The sequence below is a fragment of the Salmo salar genome, chromosome 10 (assembly GCF_965601325.2).
Source record: "Salmo salar chromosome 10, fSalSal1, whole genome shotgun sequence".
In the NCBI taxonomy this organism is placed as follows: domain Eukaryota; kingdom Metazoa; phylum Chordata; class Actinopteri; order Salmoniformes; family Salmonidae; genus Salmo; species Salmo salar.
This window is the reverse complement of record NC_138300.1, coordinates 26,072,709-26,090,364: the sequence shown is the minus strand read 5'-3', so window position 1 is coordinate 26,090,364 and position 17,656 is coordinate 26,072,709. Positions and strand designations below refer to the sequence as shown.

Here is a 17,656-nt window from a genome sequence, read left to right as displayed (position 1 = left end):
AGTGAAGATAGGGTGTAGGTTTATCCTTACAGGTAGAGTGGCAGGTGGCACACACAGGTTCGGCTCTAATGGACTTGTATACAGGTACTAAAGCAAAACGTTGAATCCTTGTTACTCTCCATTATTCAGGCTGGACCTACAAAAGTGATTAACTTTGTTACATGATTATTCTCTCAAAACGTCACATTATATTTTTCTATGAATTACATAGAAAAACACATTATTGATAAAGAAGCAGGCCAAAAAGTTTGCATAGTCTAGGATGTGTAGACTAAAGGGTAAACAGCAAAACTCCTGGGAGACGCGGCCCAATAAAATAAGTAGCTAACCATGGGACGCCTCGGTTGTCAAGGAGTGTTGGAAACATTCCCTGGAGCCCTCACAGTGTGATGATACTTCTGTTGCAGTAAATGGAATGACCTTTTGCTTTGACATCTGAGATCGTCGACTCAATGATTAGGTTTTCTCTGCATGCTCGCTCTCGGACGGACCAAGATTCGATAATATTTGACATGTAATGTACTGGATTTAAGTAATTTATCCAACGTGTTCAGATCGAGGTGTTCTTGGACGCAGCATTTCAACAAGAAAGCTACAAGAATGTAAGGATTATTTATAAACAGGCAGAATTTGTAGAGAACGTGCGACTATTTGTGAACGATTAACAAATGGGCTGTCCCTTCCATCGTTGTCAAGGCAACCTACACTGACTGACAGACAAACCACCCGAAGACAGACTGTTGAAGGATTTGTAAAAGTTTATGGAAACTTGTTTGGTCAGCTAATGTTTGTAATTTAATGAAAGCCTACTATTCCACAAAATAATACGCTCTGTGTATAATGGCGACTTCTACAAGCGTTGCACCTGAGGCATCTGTCAGATGTGGAGTACGGGCAGGTAGAGAGCATTGGACTAACATTAAAGCTGGACGTGAAAAGAGAAATGGACCTGGGGTTCAGCAGTGGTCTGACGGATCTAAATATGAAGGAGAATTTGTGAATGATTTGAAGCACGGCAGTGGAGTCTTCACCTGGACAAATGGAGAGGTATTGTTGTTTGAATATAATAATTTATTGACAGTCATGAAATAGCCCTGTGGGAGGGGGTCATACAATCCTTGCTGGCCAACATTAGGCTACTTTTGTTACTAGTCGCTGTTTATAGCAGGTATTGTTACATTGGCGCAAGTAGTTCAATTATACTTTTTTAAAAGACATTTTCACTATTACAGGGTCCACAGCCTATGTCATCGAGTTATTTCTATCATTTTATTCTGTAGTTTTATGATGGCTCATTCTACAACGATTATCGTCATGGAAATGGGACTTATTCCTGGCCAGCAGGCTTCAAATTTGTTGGAAAGTTTTATTTGAACCGGAAGGAGGGCTATGGCATTCAGACCTTCCCTGATGGCACCACTTTTCAGGTAGGACAGGAGTATGAGTGTCACCTGATACCGATAACCTATGACATTTTCTGCTTGAGGAGCTGAGTAGAAATAAAATACTTAACACCTGACTTTTGATTTAACCTGACCCCTACAGGGGTTGTACCATGCAGACGAGCGCTTTGGGCCAGGTGTGGTGACATACCCAGATGGACATCAGGACGTGGGTCTATGGCACCGGGAGAGGCTGTTGAGGCTGTGCACTGCCCTGGAGGGGGGCTTCACTCTCCAGGCCTTCCCAGAACACATGGCTCAGATCAACTGCAAGAAGGAGCCTAAGAACCAGTCCCAGAGCTCAGCCAAGGGGCCAGAGACCAAGGCCAAGCCTGGCACCAGGGAGGTTGGCATGGACCCACTTCTCTCTCCTTACCATGAGCTGCTGCAGGACGAACGCTTCATCCTGCCCCCAGACATGGACCGCTACTCCACAGACTCGGACCACCTGCCTGTGCCCTGGGGGCTGCGTAAGGAGCTGGACCTGCAATTCTTCGGCGAGCACTGTGACAACCCAGACACTAACCCTGATGTCTCAGCAGCTTTACCACTGCAGCAGCGCATGCAGGCTCACATCCATAGGCACAGGTAAACGCTAACGCAGGCCAAATTTATTATACAGATGTCTGAAAGCAAATAAGCTCCTTACAGTTAGTCTTAAAAGGGTTTATTTTTGTGTCCTGCTTTACCACAGTGGCCTGTCTGTTGTCACTTCATGCTGCAGGTTTGAGGTGGAGGCCCTGGACTGGGACGTGGAGGCTGTTCTGTCTGAGAACCGGCAGAGGTTTGGCCCTAAGGGATCTCTGGAGCTCAACTCAGAGGGCCTCATCCAGGAGGCCTCGCTGGGTGACCCGCAAAGTGTCTATCGCATCCTACGGGATGGTAAGATACACCCTGATGTTGGAGATGCCCGAGGACACACAGCACTCATTGCAGCTACGGTAAGGCACTGACATAGTATCACATAGGCATGGGGAGACTCCAACAGAGATATAAATGGATAATATTGCTAGAGGTGTTGTGTGCACAGGATTTAACTTTTAGGATTTCTTTACAGGTCAACTGCCATAATGATGTGATCCACCTGCTCCTGGACAGCGGAGCAGATGTGAACAAGCTCAACTGTGAGGGCATGTCTGCTCTGGCTGTTTGTAATGTCCTGTACTACCCAATCCAGTCACTCCATGAGACAGTTGCAGAGAAGGTCCCACAAAAGACCCATGCAAAATCACAGGTCTGTGAGGCACCAAAACATTTGACGTGCCTTCTTTGGACAGTTCTTTGCTCAAAAATGTCAGCTCTTTATTGTTTTTCTTCATTATATTTATTTGTCACTCCTATGTAAAACAGGCTGTCAAAGCCCGGTCCCCATCAGTGAACAGTCCTCAGAGCAGCATGGTGGAAGCCACCAAAAACAGAGCCCAGACCACCAAACAGGCTGACCAGCCCAATCAGGCTGACGACACTGCTCCAAAGGGCCACACCAACCAGGCTGATAACGAGGCAACGGACCGTGGCCAGTGTAATGACAGTCAATTGTCCCTTTACAATGGCCAGGGTTATTGTCAGGGAGAAGCTGACCAGGATGAGGATGAACAGTACCTCCAGGAATGCAGTGACCAGGCTGCCCTGGACCTAGACCGCATGGACGTGATGGTGGTGAGGGAAAGGCGCTCCATCCAGGTGCTGGATGGGAACATCCCACTGGGCTGTGTCCCCTGGCATGAGGGGGGTGGCTCTTATGATCTGACCCAGCAGCAGGAGGAGGGAGAGGCCGGATCAGAGGAGGACCGGAGGAGGAGGGAGAGGAGAGGCAGCCTTATGGCTGACCCAGCGTTTGACTCGACCCGCTCCCTGGCCAGCTTCCACATCCATGTCACGGAGGAGGTCATGCAGAAGACGGCCGAGGCCTTAAGCCGATCGGGCCTGGTACCACATGCTGACACCCAGGAGACCGTCCGCAAGATGGCCCTCATGAAGACAGAGTGAGTCTGGGACAGTCAGGGCTCTGCTCTGAGCTCATAGGAAACATTGTGGGTTAATTTTAAAGAGGCTGTCCTTACTCGCATAAATGTGGATTTATCTCAAAGCATGTGCTATGTGAAAACTGCAAACCATGGAGAAAATACTTCAATGGAATCGTCCTATAAATAAACAAACAAAAGGGATGTGCTGATTGACATCATGTTAGGGTGGAGGAGATTAACCCCCATCTCTTTGTACAGGCACAGGGGAAGGTGGACCACCATGAAGCTGCTACTGGACAGGGGAGCAGACCCTAACGCCTCCAGTGTGCCCATGCCTGTCCTCTTCCTGGCCATCAAGGCAGGCCACATCCAAGCTGTCAGGCGTCTGCTGGAGTGTGGAGCACGCACAGATATGTGCCTGCCTTCAGAAGTGGGCTATCTCTCACCTTCTTTTTTCTCTTTCTCACTCTCAGCCCCACTAACAAAACACATGGCTTTCTCCTAGCTGAGTGTCTTTGACTACACATAGTTGATGTTTCAATATGACTGTGGTTGCTGGAATGGCTTAGTGACAACAGAAGGTGAGGGTGGTTGGTTGGTCTATTCCAGTGATTAATTACACTCATATTGCCTCTCATCTCATGTGTTCCAGCAAAGGGGTTTCTACCCCCTGCACATCGCTGCAGCTCTCCCCGGGGCAGAGGGCCCCAAAATCACTGAGCTGCTGCTGCACGCCGTGGCAGACCCAGATGTCACCGCCCAAGACGCTCACGAGGTGTTTAAGCTGGACAAGGTCAGCAGAGGAGTAAAATAGGGTTTTCTGTTGTTGCCTGAGACTTGCCTCATCTTCATGGTTCATAACTGATATGGTTCCTTATTATATTTTTTTATACAAACGAACAACAACAACACACGCATGCACGTGCACACACACCAACCACCCAGAACCCTGTGGAGCCCCAGGCTGGTTTTGGGAATAAGTCTTCCACGTCGTCCGGCCCCCCGTCTCAGTTCTACATGGCCTCCAGTGTGCCCCCAGAAGAGGGGGGCAGGACTCCTCTGCACATGGCCTGCCAGAGAGACAAGGACTACACTGTGAGTATTGACACTAGTCTTCAGAGTGTAAAGTTATGACGTTGTGTATGGGTATTGTGCATGTGTGTGATATTGTTCATGTGTGTGTATTTCAGAATGCTAGGGAGGTTGTGTCACTTCTCCTCTCTCACAAGGCAAGCACCAATCTCCTGTGGAGTGGCCACTCTCCCCTCTCTCTAGCTATCGCTAGCGGCAATGACTTGGTAAGGGCTTCAGTTCTCTCTTAAATAGGCCAAGACAGAAATACAACACCTACGCATTTGGCAAAACACACTTATTACTGTAAATGCTTCTGGGAGGGAGTTTGAAACAAGTGTGTTACCAGTCTACTACTCCTGTCCACCTCCCCTAGTCCCCCCCCATATGTAATCATTCTGAGCTTGGCCTAGGGTTTTTATCCCATCTCTCCATGACTGTTCAGTGAGCTTTCCTGCTGTGTTTTACACCCACCACTTAATGGAGAATGGCTCTATCATTATTTCCCTTGCATTTTGCCTCTCCTTCCCCCCCCATCATTCCTCAATAGCCATTGAGTACATGAATTCCCTTTTATAATATGTGAGGAGTAAATCTTAACCAGCTCCTTTCATGGCACAATGTGAAATGTGTCTGCTCTGTTACATTCATTCTGTACCTTTTATTCAGTCACAGACCGAGGGGTTTTGAATCAGAAATGTTTTTTTCTCCAACAAAAGGAAACAGATTTTAATTTGCTGTAACAATGGCGTGTTAAACTTACAAGGATTATGGAAGGAGAGAGGCTGCCTACTTTAGCTGGATGGGAGGGAGGAAGGCAGCACATCCTTGAGAGGAGTTGGAAGTGCTGCTGGGGACATGAAAGGCTTCTGGTGAATCACACACAGTCAGGCTGAGATGAAGGATGGGGTGGGGAAGGGGTGGATGTGTGAGGCAACAGCAACCCAGATAGGCATTTATTGGGGCAGGAGTCTTAACAATCCCATATACAGTGAGCTCTAAAAGTATTGGGGCGGTGACAATTTTTTGGTTATTTTGGCTTTGTACTCCAGCACTTTGAATTTCAAATGATACAATGACTGAGTTTGAAGTGCAGACTGTCAGCTTTTAATTTGAGGGTATTTTCATCCCTATCTGGTGAACTGTATAGAACCCCCCCCCCCATTTTAGGGGACCAAAAGGACATGTTCACTTATGTGTGTTAAAGTAGTCAAAAGTGTTTGTATTTGGTCCCATATTTCTAGCACGCAATGATTACTTCAAGCTTGTGACTCTACAAACTTGTTGGATGCATTTGTTTGTTTGTTTTGGTTGTTTCCGATTATTTTATGCCCAACAGAAATGAATGGTAAATAATGTATTGTGTCATTTGAGTCATTTTTATTGTAAATAATAATAGAATATGTTTCTAAACACTTCTACATTAATGTGGATGCTACCATGGTGACAGATAATCCTGAATTAATCGTGAATAATAATGAGTGAGAAATGTACAGACGCACAAATAGCATGCCTTGGGGGTATGATATCTTCTCACCATTATAATTACAGGGGCGGTTAGCATTTTGGGGGGAGTATGATATTTCAGCGTCTAACTTTCTCTCAAATTGTTACATGAATACATTGCCTACCATTCATTTCTTTTTGGCACAAAATCATCTGAAAAACAACCAAAACAAACAACAAATCCATCCAACAAGTTTGTAGAGTCACAAACTTGATGTAATCATTGCATGCTAGGAATATGGGACCAAATACTAAACGTTTGACTACTTCAAAGGGAATTTGTGACAAATGAATTTGGTCCCCTAAAATGGAGGGACTATGTACAAAAAGTGCTGTAGTTTCTAAACGTTTCACCTGATATGGATGAAAATACCCTAAAATGAAAGCTGACAGTCTGCACTTTAACCTCAGTCATTGTATCATTTAGAAAGTGCTGCAGTACAGAGACAAAACCCCCAAAAATGTGTCCCAATACTTTCAGAGCGCACTGTGACTGTATAGGACTTCAGCCTTGTCTTTCCCTCTTGCGTTGACCTCCTTTTTTCTACTGAACGTCTCGTTAGGCTGTTGATGAGCTGCTGGCTGGGGGTGCTGACCCCAACCTCCCCCTGACCCGCCGGGTGGGCAGTGCCCTCTGTGCCATGACCAATATCAGCTACGACTGTGCGGCTCACCTCCGCAACAGAACCAAGCTGGTAAGCAAATTCAGGAGGCTGCATCCATACACACTATACTGCTTCTTCTCCTCACTAAATGCAGCACATCAGGAGTGTCTTTGTTTGTTTTTTACGAGCTGGAGAAACTGATGAAGGCTGGTGCCAACATACTGATGCCAGTGGTGGTTGGTGAGGGCCGCAGGTGTGCTGTGGGCACCGCTGTGGACTACGCCCACTATGCATTTCACCAGGTACAGTACCAACACAACTGTACAATACTTCAAACCTTATACTCAGAAACAGACATACTATAGACTTCCATGCACTTCCAGTAGTTACCTGGTGTTATTAAAGTAGAAGTGCTGGTGCCTCCTCTCCCAGGACTGGCGCATCGCCCACACCCCGTACCATGCCCTGAACCAGAGGGAGAGAGAGGCATACAATGCCCGCAGACAGATCCTCAGCGTGATGGGAGACCTGCTGCGTCAGGCAGTCATCAGGATGGAGAGACAGCGTGTAGAGAGGGAGCAGGGCCTGGGCATCAGCAGTATGTGTGTGTGTGACCATGTGTGTGTGTCACTGTGAATGTATGTGTGAGTACATCTGTGATGTGCATGTAATATATGTGTATCTGTGGCAGGTGTTAGTCCCACAGAGAAGTTTGTGTACACTGGAGCAGGAGCCACTCCTCCCTGGAACAAGGCAGCCAGAGTGGTTCTCTCCCAGGAGCAGGACAGCACAGAGTCTCTCCCTCAGCAGATAGAACAACAGCATAGGGCTGAGCATAGGTACTAGCATCCCCACTACACACACATTAACACAGTTACTGTTACCGCTCAAATTCAAGTTACTCATTTCTTTAAAGAATTACTATCTTTCCTCTCATTCCAGACGGGGAAGTAAGGCAGTGATTGTCAGGTGAACTATACTTAAATTGATTTAACTGCTGTCTCAGAACATCTTTTAACATTTACCAGGGTTTCACACACGTGTTCTAGTAAAGTAGGCTACTGTATGAGTTGAGACTAGTAAATAACACATTGAAAGCTATGAGTTTTAGTCACTAGATGGCAGCAAAGTCATTGTTATGGCATTTACATGAGGCTAGACCCACACTGTGCTCTATCTGATATTTATACATGCATATATATGTGGTGCTTACAGGAAGCCCCTGTTTAAATACTGCTACCAGTGTGGCCGTTCTGTGGGTGTGGTCCTGATCGCCTGCAGCCGCTGTCACGAGGTGTTCTACTGTAGCAAGATGTGCAAGATGAAGGCCTGGAACGACCGCCACAAGGATGAGTGTGTCCGTGTACCAGGTCGGAAGGACAACACCACCTCCCCCAATCACCTCCTCACACAGCATGCCAACACCTTTAACTAACCGATCAATCCCTGTGTGTCATTAAAACACAAGTTCATATGAAGCTATACTCCAACATCCAAACTTTAGCTTTTCCCTGTTCTGTAGCACATTTGATTAAACTAATCTGCATTCCTAACCCTCAAGTGATTGAGTATGTCAAAGAGCCCATAGTCAGCTTAATAGACACACTGTTTCACAATGTTGATGTAATATACACTGTGTACAAAACATTGCTCTTTCCATGAGACTGACCAGGTGAAAGCTATGATCCCTTATTTATGTCACGTGTTTAATCCACTTCAATCAGTGCAGATGAAGGCGAGGAGACATGTTAAAGAAGGATTTTTAAGCCTTGAGACAATTAAGACATGGATTGTATGTGTGCCTTTCAGAGGGTGAATGTGCAAGACAAAAGATTTAAGTGCACTTTAACTGCTCCCGAGTGGCCCGGCGGTCTATGGTATTGCATCTCAGGCGTCACTACAGACACCCTGGTTCGATTCCAGGCTGTATCACACCCAGCCGTGATTGGTTAGGGTTTGGCTGGGGTAGGCCGTCATTGTAAATAAGAATTTGTTCTTAACTGACTTGCCTAGTTAAATAAATAAACAGGATATTGTAGTAGGTGCCAAGTGCACCAGTTTGTGTCAAGAACTGCGGTTCTGCTGGGTTTTTCACGATCAACAGTTTCCTGTGTGTATCGAATGGTCCACCAGCCAACTTGACACAACTGTGGGAACATTGGAGTCAAGCTGAACCAGCATCCCTGTGGAACGCTTTCGACACCTTGTAGAGTCCATGCCCCAACAAATTGAGGCTGTTCTGAGGGCAAAACTCTATTGGGAAGGTGTCCTTAATGTTTTGTACACTCAGTGTATGTACTGTATAATGGAAGTGCATGGTTTAATCCTGCAGTCATTCAGTTGCACATACTGTACTGCAGTGGTTCTGAAATCTGTACTCTGGGAACCCAGACGTTTCACAATTGTGTTGTAGCCCGGAACTAACTCACCTGATTCACCTAGTCAAGGGTCACGTTCCCCTGCTCAGACACATGCATCAACCAATGGTTGCATGCCACGTCGTCGACTGACAGATTGCTATAACATGATAAGCTGATACCTAAAATACCAATCCAGGCGTTGTAAGATCTGGCATGCATCAGCAACGTCTGGGCAGAGGAATACGCCCAATGGCTTGATGGTTAGTTGACCATTTAAATCAGGTGTGCTAGGTCTGGAATAGATGAAATACATGGAAGGTCTGGGGTTCCCAGAGGAGAGGTTTGACAACCCCTGCTGTACTGTACAGCAGCTTTCTCCATGCCTTTATTACTTATCGACCATTAGGTGGCAGTGACGCTCCACAGACTGATCGAACCTGTTAACATGGCATTGATACTGAGAAGTGGCTATTTGAGCTTTAAATAAGAACTAGGCACAGATGGGTCATGCAGTCAGCTTGTGTCCTATGTTGATTCTTTACAGGAGTCACCCATAGTGAAAATACTCTACTAATTCAGGAGAGAAAAGGACAGCCAAGCACAGTCAAGAGTAAGGCCATGGTGTAAAACAGATATATAGCAAACAGTGTGAGTGATGATTATGTATGAAGATGTCTGCTATATATCTTGGAGAGTGAAAAAACATTTGAGGGTGAAATTAGATGATAGAATTCCTAAAAGCAGAAGTCAAAATCTATGTTGACACACTGTACACTACAGTTTAAGTGTATTAAAGACAGTGACCTAGTAGAGTATGTATGATGACGCTGCTGTTGCTGTGACACCAGTGTTTGCCGAATCCCAAAAGAACCCCACCAAGGCATCGCTGATAGAGCAGATGAAGGTCCATCTGAAGCGTGACAGGTTAAAGGAGAAGCTGGCAAGAGGGTTACTACAGGGTAGGATTACAGTAAGATAAGGCACCATATTCACTACAGGACATTATCTCAAAGTACTGAATAGATAAGTGAAAGTCTCTGATGTGATAAGGATATTGTCTGCCAGTTACGACCCATTTAGATAGAGAGATTGGGACTAAGCACGGCTCTGTGTTTGTGTCTGCAGCTAAGCCCAAAGACCCAAACAACTCTATGAGGAAGGCCAAAAGCAGCGAGGGCTCTCAGGATCCAGCCACTCTGAGACGATATTTAGGAGCCGGGGCCAAAACCAAGACGGGCCAGCTCAACCTGGACCAGAAACTCCCAGAGAGCCACTATGGAAACCTGAAAGAGAACTACAGCTTCATCTGACAGCTACACAGAGACAGATTCTGATATATTAAAGTACTTTGGGAATGGAATATATTTTCTAGAAAGATAAATGGAGGAGTGTGGTGAGTGGTGACTTGGTTTCATGTGAAACTGTATGCCACATGACTTGACAGACATGATAATGTGCAGTAAGATAAAATGTGGAATCATTGGACAGCATCCCAGTACCTTTGACTCGTGACTCTGTTACCAGAAGAAGCCATTAGAAATAACAGTCAGTCTCAGTCGGACATCTTTAAAATGTCATCACGTTTATAATAGCTGACACAATTCATGGTGGAAAACAACGACAGCATGTCGACATATTTTCACCTTGGCATTGTTGCTCAATCACAAGAACCTCAAAAGGGGAATTTTGTATTATTTTTCAAATTGGCACATTTTACTTATGCCTCCCACTGTATTGTGGCCCTTGATTTTCACACCCTGACACATAAAACCACATTCACACCACACACACACATTTTATGTAATCAGCCAGCCTGTATCTGTATCCAAATCAATCAGCACTTCAACATGGCGCTTCTCTCCCATTGATTTTTCCATATGAGGATTCTGTGTGTGTTGAGAGGGCCTGCTCATCGATTTCTCAGTGTTCATTGGGCTTGGGAGTTGAGCTGAGCACCCCAGTGTTGGGTTTGTTAGCACAAGTATTTTAAACGAAGAGCTATAAGAACCTGCAGGTAACGAGGAATGGGCTTCTTATTCCACCTAAATTTATTAAGAGCTAAATATCTCACCAAATCTACAGGCTACTGTAAGTGCCATGGAACCACATGAAAAGCAGGTGAAGTGGAAGTGGGCCTGGAAGTGTTGGAGAGACCAGGGGCAGTGCAAATTTAGGGGATGATGATCAAGACTGGAAAGCAGCAATCATGCTCTGTCTTCTGTTTACGTTTCTTTTAGCTCAGTTTTCAATGTTTCTCTCCTGGGAAATCAGGAGCTGTATTCACACAGTCTTAACATGCATTCTACATGCATCCATTCATGCTGTGCCTCTATATGCAGGCAGTCAAACAGTCTCTCACACACACACACACAGATTTACACAAAGTCAAAGACAGGCACTCACACACTTACATACCGTACACCAGTACATTGACATATACACTGTGTTACATTAACGGACACTGTCACCAGATCTTCTCCATTCTAGCATCCACGTACGGTCTGGATGTCTCACCCCCAACAATTTATAATTTAATCACTATTGGCCATACATACACAATATGCCACTACATCAGATTTATTCTCTGCTATGACAGACTAACTGTACACACAGACACTTTGAAATGGTCCTCCTGTGTGTGACGGAGGGAACATGAGCCAGCTCCAACAACAATGCACTCACATCACTGACTGCACCTTCATTACAATGTCACTGTGCTGCCTGGAACATTCTAGCAATGTTTGGAGAATGTGTGACAGTGATTTAGTCAAGGCATTCCTGCTCCACATCCAGCTGTAGTCAGCTGTGCATACGGCGGGCGGGGAAGGTTCAAACCCCTAAGTTTGGGTTAGTGATAATAGATTACATTATATTACAAGATAGGAAATATGTATAAAAAGCGGCACCTCTCCTTTTTTTGACGGGTCGCCAGGATGTGTTGAGTGAACAATACTAACCAACAACTATGCTTAAAATTCTTCTTGTGATCTGTATGTGTGTTGGGCTTATTTTGGAGTGTGTTTATTCTATGTGTGTTGCTGGCTAAGTGAGCTGTGCAACGCCTGACTGCTAACAGAATGGTGGCTTTTAGAAGTTTGAAGACCAGATTGATCAAATAAAATATCAGACACAGAGAGGCTTCCAGGCCTAGTATGACGGAAGCGGCTTTCTACAGTCCTTCAATAGAGAACGGCTAGATTGTTATACTATACCACCTGCTTTCACAGACCTACAGATCTCCTATCTTCATTTAATCACTCTGTTATCACAGAATGTCCCTGTGCAGCAGGAAATGCAAACTTGTCATGTATTAAGAGTTTTTAAAAGGCTTCTAAAGTTTGTAATTTCCACTTTAAAACGTCAGCCTTGATTTGCCCCAATGAAAAAATCATGTATCAACCCCTACAAAAATGTATATTAATTATAATCCACATAGTAATTCACATTTCCTGTTGCTGCAAGATTATTGTCCTTTTGTGAGGTCAAATTAAGATATGACATAGATATGTCACTGCTGCTGTGTTAATTAATGTGCTATTGATGCAAGGGTTTTACAATAAACCATTATTTATGTAATAGATACTTGAGAGATCCACATTCCCTCGTCACTGTGATTGAGTTAAAAAAAACGAATGTGTTCGATGAGCATTCTGTAGATACGCACCAAACCGGCTTTCAGTGTTCTCACAACATCACTGTTAAGTTATTGGCATTGTTAGAACATTGCAACAAGGTCACATTGACTTTACATTAGAATGGCATATTCACTAAGAAGCCTGTGCCATCCAAACATCACATCTAGCATGTGAACCATCCTTGTTCACCACCCAAGCATAGAAACAATAAAAATAAGCCAAAGACCAGCTCTACTTGCCACATAAAAAAAATATAAACAAGCAAAAAAAACAAGGAATATTAATGTTCTTTGTTTTTTTCTCATCAAAATAAAAGGTAGTCCATTTATTCAATGACAATCCTTTCCTATTTGGCAAAGTTACCCACCAATCCCCCTTTTTTCCTCTTCTATTCCATCTCAAAACACAGTCTCAATTGGATGCACCACCTGTTCATTATCGCCTGAGCAGCAGTGTGGCCAATGAGAGCAGGGGGAGGAGGATAGATGGGTGGGTCTGGGTTCCTGTGCCCTTCACCTTCTTGTTCTCAGGAGGATTGTAGTATCTGGTGCTGTCTGTTTTGGGCACAATGACACGAGGTCCGCTACGAGCACATGACTCGCCTGTACACATTCCACTTCCTGAACCGCTGACATCATCACCTGGGGACAAGGGAAAGGCATTGGTTAATTGAAATGAGGATATCAGTGAGTCCAAGCTGTTCAAGACCTTTCTGCTACACTCCCAACTCTAACCTATACATCCATTACCCCCCCATCCCCAAACCCAATACCTCGTACTCTCTTACCCACTGTCTACAACAGTCTCAGCCCTTCCTTCCTCCATCAGCCCTCCTCCCCCACCCGTCACTCACTGGCATCCTGGAAGTCCACGTCGTTGCCGTTGAGGGCGTTCCTCAGCCGGTTGGTCATGATCTTCAGCTGCATGATCTGCTGGCGGATAGTCATGTCTGGCTTGGTGATGTCGATTTCCACCTCTGGGTTATTGATCTGGCTGGCCAGGCCGTCACCCATCACCTCAGGAAGATACCTGGACACATCAATACATCACTTAGCAGGCAACATGGTTGCATTTCTGTGGTACTACATTGCATTAGGATGACAAAGCTCTGGGACTAGGCCTTTATTTGAATGTGGCTTTGGACCATTAAGGAGATGTATGGCAAGTAGAATTTTGTGGGTTATGTTTTTAATCGCTTGGTATTTATTTATTTTTGGACAAATCCATTTTCCTTCAGGGATTTAGTGTATCGATTTCACCAGTTATTGATTTGTCAACCTTTTGATGTGTCTGTCTATCTCAGTCTCGTCCTCATCTTCTCTACTGTATATATCCTCTAGGCTCCCCTCTCCTCCACTGGACTATATTGCTTTGGTCACAGTATTGGATGGGAAATCCCCACACAGTGTATATATATATATATATATATATATATATATATATATATACATATACAGTATATACAGTATATATATATACATATATACATATACAGTATATATATGTATATACAGTATATATACATACATATATATATATACATATACAGTATATATATATATATACATATACAGTATATATATATATACACATATACAGTATATATATATATACACATATATATATACACATATATATATATATATATATATATATATATATATATACAGTATATATATATATATATATATATATACACATATATATATATATATATATATATATATACACAGGTAACTGACAAAATAAACGAAACACCAACATAAAGCATCTGAATAGGGCGTTGGGCCAACACGATACAGAACAGCTTCAATGCACCTTGGCATAGATTCTACAAGCCTCTGGAACTCTATTGGAGAGATGCGACATTCTTCCACGAGAAATTCCATCATTTGGTGTTTTGTTGATGGTGGTGGAGAACGCCATCCCAGGCGCCGCTCCAGAATCGACCATAAGTGTTAAATTGGGTTGGGATCTGGTGACTGAGACAGCAATGGCATATGGATTACATCGTTTTCATGCTCATCAAACCATTGAGTGACCACTCGTGTCATGTGAATGGGGGCATTGTCATCCTACGGGCATACAGTAGCTTTGGTAGCCAAAATAATGGCCCGCCCAGCTTTTTTATACATGACCCTAAGCACGATGGGATGTTAATTGCTTAATTAACTCAGGAACCACATCTTTGTAGAAGCACCTGCTTTCAATATACTTTGTATCCCTCATTTACTCAAGTGTTTCCATTATTTTGGTAGTTACCTGTAGCTTGAATAGCTATACTTGATGCCTGTTAACCTGTAAATTACGCATATCACTTTCTGCTTACGGCTGAGCTAGCGATACAGCACACTGAGCCCTACATGCATTATTAATGGCCCATTGCCTTGGAGTTGCATTTTTATGTCCTGACCTGTCACAAATTTCAATATTTCAGCATCTCTAACCATGTTTCCATCAATGATTTACAGTGTCTTCAGAAAGTATTCATACTGTAGCCCTTGACTTATTCCACATTTTGTTGTGATACAGCCTGAATTCGAAATGTATTCAATAAATTTTTTACACACAATACCCGATAATGACAAAGTGAAACATGTTTAGACATTTTTGCAAATTTATAAAAAATTAAATACAGTAATATCTCACTTAGATAAGTATCCACAACCCTGAGTCAATACTTTGCTGAAGCACCTTTAGCGGCATTTATAATTACAGTATTTTGGGGTAAGAGCTTTGTACAATATTTGCCCATTATTCTTTTTTAAATTCTTCAAGCTCTGTCAAGTTGAGAGTTGATCCTTGCTAGACAGCCAATTTTAAGACTTGCCATAGTCGAAACTGTAACCAGGCCACTCAGGAACATTCATTGCTGTCTTGGTAAGCAACAGTGTAGATTTGGCCTTGTGTTTTACATTATTACCCTGCTGAAAGGTGAATTAATCTCCAAGTGTCTGTTGGAAAGCAGACTGAACCAGGTTTTCCTCTAGGATTTTGCCTGTGCTTATAGCTGTAGTCGGTTTTATCCGGGAAAAAAAAAAACTCCATAGTCCTTGCAGATGCCCATAACATGATGCAGCAGCCAACACAATGATTGAAAACATGAAAAGTGGTACTCAGTGATGTGTTGGATTTGCCCCAAACATAATGCTTTGTATTCAGGACAAAAAGTTTGTTTCTTTGCCACATTTTTTGCAGAATTACTTAAGTGCCTTGTTGCAAACAGGATGCATATTTTGGGATATTTTTCCTTCCTTCTTTTCAGTCTGTCATTTAGGTTAGTATTGTGGAGTAACTACAATGTTGTTGACCCATCCTCAGTTTTCTCCTATCACAGCCATCTAAAAATGTTGCTGTACATTCATGTCTTGAAAATTAAGCTTGTAAAAAATGTTGGATTTGCCCCAGGGCTATAATCTAGTATGTGGGCATACTATAGGCTATACGTATGGCGGGTGTTCTACAGTGACGTCTAAAATGCTTTCAATGAATCAGCACCTTGGAGAACGCTGTCAGTTTCACCCCCATAGATAGTAGGATACTTGGTCTGCTGCGCTGCTGCTACGTTGTGTTTGTCACCGTTTTTCTCATGCGTTCCGGTACCTCGAGTCCACTGGATAACCCCCTCTCGCGCTCACTATGTGTTCCCAATTTACAAATGAAGCACTGCATACCGTATCACGACAGGTGTGATGGAAACAAGACGTTGCTCTACAATTTGATAAATGCCTACAGATCATTTCTTCATTCAACATGGTGGGATAGTCTGTAAAATGAATTATGTGAGAAATGGCGTTGTTTATTGTCAGATATTACTGCACTGTTGGAGCTAGGTACACAAGCATTTATCTACACCTGCAAAAACATCTGCTAAATATGTGTATGCGACCAATACATTTTGATTTGAAATATTGATATAATAACCTTCATATAGAGGTAAACTTGGAGTCACATGATGACATGGTGTGTGGTCCACCCGCTACAACTCGTGAAAGCATGCAGTTTATTAGGCTACAGATGAAATAAGTTATGATGAACTTCACAGGGTGGTGAAAGTGCACAGTGATGAGCTTGATGCTCAGTTCCAATAAATAGCAAGGGTGACATGATCATCCATGCTTGGCTGCTGTTTGACAAATAAAAATATTCTTGCGCTTTTCCATAATAATCATAATGTAGACTGGCCTACCCGCACAGCCTACCTGCACTGTATCAGCCTACCTGCACTGTATCAGCGAGCTATTGGCTGGAGTGCATGTGCCAAGACCAGAGTAGGCACATTTTTGTGAAAAAACTAAATCGGTAGAGTTCAAAATGCGATGGAAACATATTGAACATTCGATTTTTATTCGGTACATGAAAACATTTTGTTTGCACTAGGTCATCACGCACTGATTTTTATCCACAACAAGTCAGTTTGGTGGAAATACACCACTGGTGTGAAAATATGCAGATTTTCTTTATGTGTATTTTAGAATATTCGCATGAAAATCTGTTGCCAATTGGATGTAAACCTAGCTACACACACACACACATTTATATCAGCGTCCAATGCTGCTTGAAAAACTATCACAAACACGGCCATGAACCCACAAGTGCATACATTTTTTATGAAATAGTCTGTCACATATTTCAGAGTCAACAGCCCACTATAAATCAAATTGCCCAATCTCAATCTAATAAGGGAGGAGTTGTGGCACTGCAGAAAGGGAGGTAAACTGCTCAATAATCAATTTAGTTTAATAGCATGAAAGAGGGGGAGGGGAAGGGGAGGCCATTTCAGGTTGAGATACAGAGGCTCTTGGGGGATTCACTCTAACCAGAGAGGGGATGATATTCTACATATTACTGTTGACAATGTGTCATTAACAGTCTGTCTCGGCCAGACAGCTAAAATACTGGACAGGTGCTTCTCATACCTGGCCTTGGTCATGCCATTCCAGCACTTGTCACCAGCTGCTCCTGCTGCCACTTTACTATTGCACAGAGCAGCTGGCAGCTGGACCCAGTACTGCTGCATCTCCCTCAGCTTACTGGACACATCAGATATCTAGGAGAGATAAGACATAG

At 43.6% G+C, this 17,656-nt stretch overlaps 2 protein-coding genes across 2 annotated transcripts in view; one reads left to right on the top strand and one right to left on the bottom strand.

Moving 5' to 3' along the window:
* Nucleotides 1–364: 364 nt before the first annotated feature.
* ankmy1 (ankyrin repeat and MYND domain containing 1) lies at nucleotides 365–10,389 on the top strand. The gene is made up of 17 exons (XM_014216573.3): nucleotides 365–1,047; nucleotides 1,281–1,427; nucleotides 1,546–2,030; nucleotides 2,167–2,383; nucleotides 2,500–2,676; nucleotides 2,793–3,427; nucleotides 3,668–3,839; nucleotides 4,062–4,202; nucleotides 4,355–4,504; nucleotides 4,600–4,707; nucleotides 6,550–6,681; nucleotides 6,780–6,893; nucleotides 7,024–7,189; nucleotides 7,283–7,430; nucleotides 7,534–7,560; nucleotides 7,807–7,961; nucleotides 10,077–10,389. The coding sequence occupies exons 1-17, from the start codon at nucleotides 841–843 to the stop codon at nucleotides 10,259–10,261; spliced, it is 3,366 nt and encodes a 1,121-aa protein (XP_014072048.1). The 5' UTR covers nucleotides 365–840; the 3' UTR covers nucleotides 10,262–10,389.
* A 125-nt stretch (nucleotides 10,390–10,514) lies between these two features.
* The window catches only part of gpc1a (glypican 1a), a 47,840-nt gene continuing 40,698 nt past the window's right edge, over nucleotides 10,515–17,656 (bottom strand). Inside the window, exons 7-9 of the mRNA XM_014216575.3 lie at nucleotides 17,506–17,636; nucleotides 13,440–13,615; nucleotides 10,515–13,227 (exon numbers count right to left, since the gene is read on the bottom strand). Of these exons, the coding sequence (XP_014072050.2) occupies nucleotides 13,022–13,227; nucleotides 13,440–13,615; nucleotides 17,506–17,636 (513 nt within the window). The 3' untranslated portion in view covers nucleotides 10,515–13,021. The remainder of the gene's footprint in view (nucleotides 13,228–13,439; nucleotides 13,616–17,505; nucleotides 17,637–17,656) is intronic.